The sequence below is a fragment of the Gracilinanus agilis genome, chromosome 1 (assembly GCF_016433145.1).
Source record: "Gracilinanus agilis isolate LMUSP501 chromosome 1, AgileGrace, whole genome shotgun sequence".
Classification (NCBI taxonomy): Eukaryota; Metazoa; Chordata; class Mammalia; order Didelphimorphia; family Didelphidae; genus Gracilinanus; species Gracilinanus agilis.
This window is the reverse complement of record NC_058130.1, coordinates 795,067,064-795,077,095: the sequence shown is the minus strand read 5'-3', so window position 1 is coordinate 795,077,095 and position 10,032 is coordinate 795,067,064. Positions and strand designations below refer to the sequence as shown.

At 37.8% G+C, this 10,032-nt stretch overlaps 1 protein-coding gene across 1 annotated transcript; it reads left to right on the top strand.

The window, feature by feature from the left end:
- The first annotated feature begins 6,632 nt into the window (after positions 1 to 6,632).
- LOC123230536 (vomeronasal type-2 receptor 26-like) lies at positions 6,633 to 7,595 on the top strand. Its single transcript, XM_044656669.1, has one exon. The coding sequence runs from the start codon at positions 6,633 to 6,635 to the stop codon at positions 7,593 to 7,595; it is 963 nt and encodes a 320-aa protein (XP_044512604.1).
- Positions 7,596 to 10,032: the final 2,437 nt, after the last annotated feature.

Here is a 10,032-nt window from a genome sequence, read left to right as displayed (position 1 = left end):
GGTAGTGCCTCAGAATTGTTTTAATATCTTTTTCTTTAATTAATAATAATTTGGAGCATTTTTCTTCTGACTTAAAAATACATTTAATTTCTTCATCGGAGAATTGGCTGTTCATGTCCTTTGTCCATTTATCAATTGAGAAATGATGTGTTCTCATACATTTGATTTGGTTTACTCCATATTTGAGAAATGAGACCTTTTCTAGAGATGTTTGCTAGAAAATTTTTTCCTAGCTTTTTGTTTCCTGTGTAATCATAAGAGACATCTTCTAATCTTGGTTGCATTGGTTTTCTTTGTGCAACACATTTTAATGTAGTCAAAGTTATCTGTTTTATATCTCATAATGTTCTTCATGTCTTGTTTGGACATAAATTCTTTCTTTTTTATCTAGAGATCTGACAGGTAGACTATTCCATGTTCCCATAATTTGTATTATAAAAGGGATAACATCACACTTTATTTCTAAATTATATATACATTTTGACATTACCTTGGCTTATGGTGTAAGGCATTGGTCTGTGCCTAGTTTTTGTCATATTGTTTTCCCATTTCCCCCAGTAGTTTTTGTTGAATGATGAGTCCATTTAATAAAACACATGGATCTTAGGGTTTGTCCAACACTAGGCAATTAAGAACATTTATGACTGTGTTGAATGCCAGTTCTCTAAAATTGACCTGCTACTCTATTTCTTGGTTAGTATCAGATTGTTAATGGGTTACTGCTTTATAATAACTTGTGATCCACTACAGCTAAGCCACCATTCTTCATATTTGTTTATTCTCTCTCTATTTTTGGTGTTTTGTTTTTCCAGATGAATATTATCATCATTTTTCAAGATCTATGAAATAATATTTTAGTAGTTTAATATGGCACTGAATTGGTAAAATTATTAATTTTAATAATTGACTTGTCTTATCCATGGGCAATTAACATTTTTCCAATTTTTTAGTTCTAATGTTATTCATGTAAAAATATTTTGTGGTTGTGCCCATATAGTTTCTGTGTTTGTCTTGGCAGTAGACTCCCAGATATTTTTTATTTTCTACATTTACTTTATTTTTTAAAAACATTTAATAATTTTTATTTTTAGAAAAGTTAACATGGTTACATGATTCATGCTCTTACTTTCCCCTTCACCTCCTGACCTCCCCCCCCAGCCAATGTGCATTTCCAGTGGTTTTAACATGTGTCATTGATCAAGACCTATTTCCAAATTGTTGATAGTTGCATTGGTGTGGTAGTTTTGAGTCTATATCCCCAATCATGTCTGCCTCAACCCATGTGTTCAAGCAGTTGCTTTTCTTTTGCGTTTCCACTCCTGTAGGTCTTCCTCTGAATGTGGGTAGCGTTCTTTACCATAAGTCCCTCAGAATTGTCCTGTGTCATTGCATTGCTGCTAGTACAGAAGTCCATTACATTCTATGTTACCACAGTGTATTGGTCTCCGTGTGCAATGTTCTCCTCTATCTGCTCCTTTTGCTCTGCATTAGTTCCTGGAGGTCTTTCCAGTTCACATGGAATTCCTCCAGTTTATTATTCCTTTGAGTGCAATAGTATTCCATCACCAGCATATACCACAATTTGTTCAACCCTTCTCCAATTGAAGGGCATACCCTCATTTTTCAGTTTTTTGCCACCACAAAAAGCACAGCTATAAATATTTTTTGTACAAGTCTGTTTATCTATGATCTCTTTGGGGGTATAAACCGAAAAATGGTATGGCTGGATCAAAGGGCAGGCATTCTTTTATAGTCCTTTGAGCATAGTTCCAAATTGCCATCCAGAATGGTTGGATCAGTTCACAACTCCACCAGCAGTGCATTAATGTCCCAATTTTGTCACATCCCCTCCAACATTCATTAGTTTCCCCTTCTCTCATTTTAGCCAATCTGCTAGGTGTGAGGTGATACCTAAGAGCTGTTTTGATTTGCATTTCTCTAATTATTAGAGATTCAGAACACTTTCTCATGTGCTTATTGATACTTTTGATTTCTTTACCTGAAAATTGCCTATTCATGTCCCTTGCCCATTTATCAATTGGGGAATGGCTTGATTTTTTATACAATTTAACTCCTTGTATATTTGAGTAATTAGACCCCTGTCAGAATTTTTCTCTACATTTACTTTAATTGAGATTTCTTTTTCTGTCTCTTGATGTTGAGCTGTATTGGAAGTAAAGAGAAATGCCAATGATTTATGTGAGTTTATTTTATATTCTGCATCTTTGCTAAAGTTGTTAGTTGTTTCAATTAGTTTTTTGGTTGATTCTCTAAGTATGCCATCATATCACCTGTATAGAGTCAAAGTTTTATTTCCTCACTACTTATGTTAATTCCTTCACTTTCTTCCTCTCTTATTGCTATAACTAGTATTTCTCTTACATTATTGAATACTATTAATAATAATGGGCATCCTTGGCTTCACTCCTGATCTTATTGAGAAGGCTTCTAATTATCCCCATTACAGATGATGCTTGCTGATGGTTTTAGATAGATATTTATCATTTGAAGGAATGTTCCATTTTCCTCAATGTTATTTATTGTTTTTTAAACAGAAATGGATGTTCTTTTTTCTTAAAAAGCTTTTTCTGCATCCAGTGTATTTCTGAATCCAACAATTTTTTTCTCCACAGGAGAGTTAAATTTTCCATTTCCATTCCAATGAATAATCAGACCAGTCTCATCTTTAATTCAATCTGTGTTGCGCATACTACTTGCAAAGAGAAAAAGTATGTTTTAGGTCAGTCACATACATTTGCTTCAATAACTTGGGTTGCAACTATTAAAAAGACAGAGCTGATATTGAGGAATACAAAATGTTAGGTAACAGGATGCTGAAATGTTATCTTGTTCAACTCTCTTAAAAATGATTAAAGTCGAGGAGGTCTAAAAGATTCAACCAGTTTTCCAAAGCCACTGGTGAGAATAGAATCCATCTGTCTTAATTTTTAGCTCAGTGCTAATTCTATCTCTTATTCCCAGTGAAAGAAACACTAGTAACAAATCTCACATTTTCCCTTCAGAATAAGCTTCTTTGACCCAAAACACTATTAATCACCCTCTGATAATGATATCCCCTGTCCTTTTCATTTCCAGGATAATTATGCATTTTATTCCCTTGTTCGTAGACTCTCTGTGCCACATGCAGTGTGAGCTGTGGTCCTGGATTTAGACAAACTCTCCTGGAAGGGGAGCCCATCTGCTGTTTCAACTGTTCTCTGTGCCCTGAGGGGGAGATCTCTGATCAGATGGGTAAGTGTCTGCTGGATATTTGCTCCTAAACCCATAGGACACATATACTGGTCTTTTGCTCTCAGGTCAGGTCACATACAGCCCCATCACTGACTGAACACAAGGATATAAGGAAATAAGTAGAACCAGTTAAAAATACTGGGCTAAGGAAAAGTGACTTGAATAAATGACACACGATTAGAATATGATGTCCACTATTCAAAATGACAGCTACGAAATTTATAAAAAGCTGTCTTTGCCTATCTCTTAATCAAACTCATTTGTATCGTCTTTTTCTGGTTTCACATGCAATTGGAGAGAACTGGCTGCAGTGTGAAGGAATATCCTTCTTGATAGGATAGAGCTCAGTTTATGTACATATGGGTATAACATTCTTTAGAGATTTTAGTTTAGATTTGGAGAAATTGTTCTCAGAGGAAAGAGGTACCCCTGGTATATGCCAAATATTCTGTCAGTCATCTGCTTTGTCATATTTCAATATTATATTTTGATAAATCATCAAAAAATGAAGTATATTCTCCATTATGTATAAGAGGTGTATTCTCTCTAAGAATTTTGTCAAAGATATTTTGTCCTTCTTTTCTGAGTCAGTCTAGACTGGGTTATTTATCATGTTACCTGTAATGCAGGATTGCTGCAAGAATCTCTTGCACTTGCAAATCCACCTGAGGCAATCCTGGCAGTTGGAAGGAATAGAATGTTGACCCAGCCAGGGTGCTGGTCTCAAGGGGAAAACGTTAGAGTTGGTCTATAATTATCCATGGAGTACCAACTGAAGGGCCTTTTGCTTTTGGGGCTTTTGGGCTTTGCCTGATTTCCCTTGACCTCTCCCTTGACATCTTGCTATTCCCTGGATTTCCCCATTGGGCCCTGGGAGGAGGGTATTTTTGGTGGGTGGAAATTGTGGGAACTAGCTTCTATAGGCAGGCCGGGACAACCTAAACCAAGCTCTCACCTCATCTAGTAATCTGCTGAACCTCATTACCTCAGGGAAGTGAAATTATCCCTGGTTGAGGGAGCTAGCTCCCTCTGCCTAATCCCCTCTTCTGTGACTCTCCCCCAGCACCAGCTTCTCCCTTAGCAGCAGTTATCAGTCCCTCATCCCTTTTCCCTCAGCTTACCCTTGACATTAATAAACCCCTTTGGCTTTTATACAAAGAGCTTCTGGTAAATCATTTGTACCCACTAGTAGGGCAAAGGTTGAAGAAGGAAAGGAATAACTTTCCTTTATTTGTTGAGGGCTAAACCAGGCATCCATCTTGATCAGGAAGTGGCTAGCTTTCACTTCCTGTAGGTTTCAGTTTTCACTGGCAAGGAGGGGGCTCCTTACTCCTCCCCTCAAGGGAGTTTAGAATAACAGCAGGAGGCTGAATAAAACCTTCAGTCAGGCTCTCACAATTTCTGGCTGACCTAAGTTGCTCTCTATTAAGAGATAGCCTTCCCTGCCTGAAAGATCCAGCTTATACCACCCAGAGCCCTCTTGTACAATCCTCATAGATTAGCAACCCTTCATATATTTCCCATTTATTCTATAACGTACCCCACTAGTGTAATACCCTGTGATAATCACAGGTTATGCAAAAGTCATCCTTCAATAGTAAAGACATTTAAGGTTTAATACAATGTATACAGTTACATATTAGAATCATTCTTTGTCTTTGTATGTAAATGATTTCAAAACTCTAAACTTCCTAACATTGTTATAGGATAGCACAATCAGAGAATTTTAGAGTTTGAGCGGTCCTCCACAGGGAATGGAAAATAAACCACTTGGGCATGGGTAAGGGAGAGATTGGGAATTTTTTTCAACAGCTTGATAAAATTTGAGTAAGGAAACTTTAAATCCTTCCCCAATATCCTCTCAGCATGAATTCAGTGGATGGCACTGAAATAAACCCAGTGAATGGGGCTAGATGTACTGATTGAGTTCTCAGCTCCCTTCAAATGAGGTCAATCTCCTGCATTTTCCTTTCCATCTTTTACATGTGTTTTCCTTGACTTAGTGTTTTCCACAGAAGTCAGGTAGTCCATGGAATGGTAAAAGCAAACACAATTTCTTTTCTACATTTTAACTCAACCCAGGATGACATTAGTTCTACCTTGATGTTAGTACTTAGGGATATGAGGGAGTGCTCGTGGCACAGGATAAAGTGGAGCAAGGAGAGGCACCAGTCATCCTAGAGGCCAGAATACTATCAGATATTGGAGGATTCAGAGATATTTGTTCTTCATTTATGGAGGTTCCCTTGGGATCTGAATAAGAGGCTCTTCAGAACATGGAAGTGAATGCAATGACATTGGTGATTCCATGGAAGAGCTCTCATGTTCTGGCACCTGGGCTGTATCAGAGGTTGGCTGCTCATTCTTTTGTTATTTTGGAACACCTATCCACATCAAATAGAACAATAGGACAGGGTTATGGGCAAGGTCCAGGGACTCTGGATGGAAGGACAGATTCTCCAGCAGACATGTTAGTCAGTGAAATGGCAAACATTCATTCAGGGGATTTATTCCTGGCACTAAACTAAGTCCTCGAGATATAAACAAAGGCAAAACAGACCCTATATTAAGGGAAGTCATATTATGAGGGGAAGACAATGGACAAATAAGTGGTAAATAGAAAAAATATACAGTGCAGATGAAGGTAACCTCAGACCTGAAGGAAAACACCACTGGGAGGAATAGAAAAGGCCTTCTGGAGGGGACAGGAATTAACTCCTGTCTTGAAAAGAGCTAGAAAATACAAAAAACAAAGGTAAAAAGAGAGATGACATTCATAGCATGAGGTACAATCCCCTATCTATAATACACTTACACATGAAATATAGATATCTATAAATTTGCTGGACATCTAATAGAGACTATTGAAAAAATGTTGTACTGTTATCTGTCATCTAGTAGGATGTGAGGACTTTATGGGTAGATATTGTTGTTTCATTATTTATGTCTGCAACTCAAGCATGTTACTTAGTTCCTGACCCACAGTAAGCAGATTTCTTGATTTTTTGCTTAATATCTAGTTATACTCTCAGATAATCAAATCTAGAGTTATTGCTAGGACACAATGGATTCAGAAAGGATCTGGAGAACAGTGTGATGGAGTTCCAGTTTCTATGTCTATTGTCCAATGAAAATGGACTCGTAAGACAAGTTTGTATTTAGTTAGAAAAGCTGAATACTGAAAAAGGAAATTAAAAATAATGAATATAAATAGAGTGAGACTGGATTGGGTACTAGGTTACTTATCAATGACCTTCTCCTAGTATGCCTTGGGAAGTAATAAATACTATTTTAAGGAATTATATCTATTTTTTCCATGTGGGGATAGGGATAAATTGTTAAATCTAAAATCCTAAGAATTTGTTTGTCCCTGTGCAGATATGAAGCATTGTGTGAAGTGCCATGAAGATGAGTATCCAAATAAGGAAAGAAATCGATGCCTCCCCAAGGTTGTGACTTTCCTGGATGTTTCAGACCCATTGGGGCTGCCTCTGATCTGTGTGGCTCTTTCCTTCTCTCTAATGACAGTTCTGGTTCTTTGGATATTTTTGAAGTTTCAATACACCCCCATAGTCAAAGCCAATAACAGGGCTCTGAGCTACACTCTGCTCATCTCCCTCAATTTCTGTTTCCTCTGTTCCTTGCTCTTTATTGGCCGTCCTTCATCAGTCACCTGCCTCCTCAGACAAACTACTTTTGGGATTGTGTTCACTGTAGCTGTGTCCTCCATTTTGGCCAAAACCATCATGGTAGTCCTGGCTTTCAGGCTTACAATACCAGGGAGCAGGGGGAGAATGTGGGTGCAATCCAGAGTGTCCAACTGTGTTGTCATTATCTGTTCTGGAATTCAAGTGATTATCTGTGGTGTCTGGTTGGGAATCTCTCCTCCTTTCCCAGACATAGATACACACTCTGAACCAGATCAGATCATCATTGGGTGCAATGAGGGTTCTGTTATTGCCTTCTATTCTGTCCTGGGCTACATAGGATTCCTAGCCCTGTGCAGCTTCATAATGGCTTTCCTGGCCAGGAACCTGCCTGACACCTTCAATGAGGCCAAGTTCATCACCTTCAGCATGTTGGTGTTCTGCAGTGTGTGGGTCTCCTTCTTGCCCACCTACCAGAGCACGAAGGGGAAGGCCATGGTGGTGGTGGAGATCTTCTCCATTCTGGCATCTAGTGCTGGATTGTTGAGCTGCATCTTTATTCCCAAATGTTATGTAATCCTGCTGAAGCCCAATAGAAATATCCAGGAAAAGATAAAGAATAAAGTAGATCATAGAGAGAGGAATTCTTCTGGATCATTGCCTGCTCATTCCCACCAGAAGTTTAATCAGTTTTGAGAATCAGTATGAGAGCAGAGTTAGGACCCTCTTGACTCTTGTCTAGGATTGAATAATTCCATATGATGCCTCCCCTGAATTGTGTCTGCCTTAAGATGAGGCTTTGAAGTCTTCCCAAGTCATGGAAATACAACTTACCATAAAGTCAACATTGAGGAATGATAACGACATGTCTACTCACTTGTCTTCTTCAGCATATAATCTTGCCATTTACTGTTGTGCTATATAGACTTATAATAAAATGTTCTGGACACCACCACACTCTTTTATTTGAACAATTCTAGTTGTAGTGAATTCCAAGCTCCCAAATAATTTTGCATTCCCAATATCATGTGTATTTTTTCTCATTCCCATCTACCTCAAAAATTCTACCAAAGGTCCTACTAAATATTTGATTCCTCTTTCCTAGTGCCTAATTATCGAACTTCCTTTCTCTTCAACCTTTTCCCTTTTCACTCTTATTATGTTCTAGCACTCCTTGGGACCTACTTTTCTCCAGATGAAACTTTTTCCTTCATCCCTCTTTTCAATATTGGTTATAATTTCTGTCATGTCCTACCATTCCCCAATTCATTTTTTTTTAAACTCTCAACTTCTGTGTATTGGCTTCTAGGTGGAAGGGTGATAAGGGTGGGCAATAGGGGTTAAGTGACTTGCCAAGGGTCACACAGCTGGGAAGTGTCTGAGGCCGGACTTGAACCTAGGACCTCCCGTCTCTAGGCCTGACTCTCAATCCGCTTAGCAACCCAGCTACCCCCCCCCAATTAATTTTTTTGAAATGGATCATTCAGAATATTTTTTACTTCACTTTGCTGTTTCTAGTTTTTGTGACAACATCCATTTTTTAGTAGTTTTTCTATTTTTGATGTTAATGCTGCCCAAAATCAGTCAGTCCTCCCAGATTTTTCTGGGTGCTATATTTTATCCCCAAGTTCAACTTTTTCACTTCTTCAAAACTGACTCCAGTGCCTGATAGCACATTTTTATTTTCAGTTCCAAATTCCCTTCCACTCTCTAAACTTCCCTACCCATTGAGAAAGCAAAAATATTATACCACTATACATATGAAATCATGCAAATCATATTTTCCTGTTAGTTCTATTACCCACAAAACAAGGAAAATACTTAGAAAAAACCTCTTTCAACATGCACTTAGAGTCCATGAATTCTGTATCTGGAGATGGGAAACCTTTTTCATCATAAATCTTCTTCAACTGTGGTCAATTATTGCATTGATCAGTAATTAAGTATTTCATAGTTGATTATGTTCCTAATATTGCTGCTTCTGTGTACATTGTTGTCCTGGTTCTTCTCATGCCTCTTTGTATCTGTTCTTAAAAGTCTTTCTATACCCTCATCATTTCTTACTCAATAGTATTCCTTCACACTCACATACCATAACAAATTTCAGCCATTTCCCCAATATATTGACAACCTCTCCATTTCAAATTCTTTGTCACTTCAAAAGGTCTGATTTAAATTTCTGTAAATATGATTCTTTTTTTTGTGGAAAATTAATATTGAAATGTAGTATTTTTATATGAAACTTTTCTTAAGACTCAGGATTGGAAGGGTAGGCAGCTTCCAAATTAAAATAATTTACTCCTAGATCTCAGATTATCTCAGTAGGCTGGCTTTTCAGGCATAGTAGAGAACTTCTCCTTGTTTATGGGTAAATAAAAACTCTTTCAGGTAAGGGAAGTCAAGGAGTTGTATCTGCCATGTGCTCAGCAGTTAAATTGACCCTGACACATGACAGAATGTGTTGGTGTCTTCTGGGTCTCAAAAAGGACACTCCACTTATTTCTATTACTCTGGAGAGATGAAAGCAGCTCATCTTTATCTCATTCTCTCAGAAGGGGAGACTAAGTTTATACTATATATCGTTGGTTCTAATCCTGTCTACAAACTTCCAAAAATATATTAAGATGTTCTTTAGCAATTATTAAAACCTCTAACAGCCTTTAAAGACCTGGTCCATCCATATAGAAATTTGCTATATTATTCATACAAGAAACACAACACATTTTCCCAAATTAAATATCTCTTACATCTAAGTTGCTTACTTAAGTGAGCTTCCATTTTTTGTGGACAAGTGTAATGCAAGGTGGCTAACAGAAACCTTTGCTTCTGTAATTTTTAACGGTCACAAAAAGTCAGTTAAAGATCTTAGAATCTTCAGAAAGTCAGTTAGAATTTGAAGCTATAAATAGAGGTGAAGTTCCAACTGATGAGGCTTTTGCCTTTTGGCTTTCACTGTGACTGGAAGCTTTTGCTTTGGCTTAGCCTGTTGGCTTCAGCCTTTTAGCTTGGCTTTGACCTAATTGCTTCGGCCTTGGCCTGTGCATATCCTGTCTTGGGGAAATTTTGACCTATCTTATTTCTCTGGACCTTTCCTTGATCTCTCCATCTACATCCCTCCGCTTCGCCTGAATTT

Bases quoted from the DNA above. Each gene is read 5' to 3' on its own strand.
- LOC123230536 (XM_044656669.1), top strand. From the start codon at position 6,633: ATGAAGCATTGTGTGAAGTGCCATGAAGATGAGTATCCAAATAAGGAA.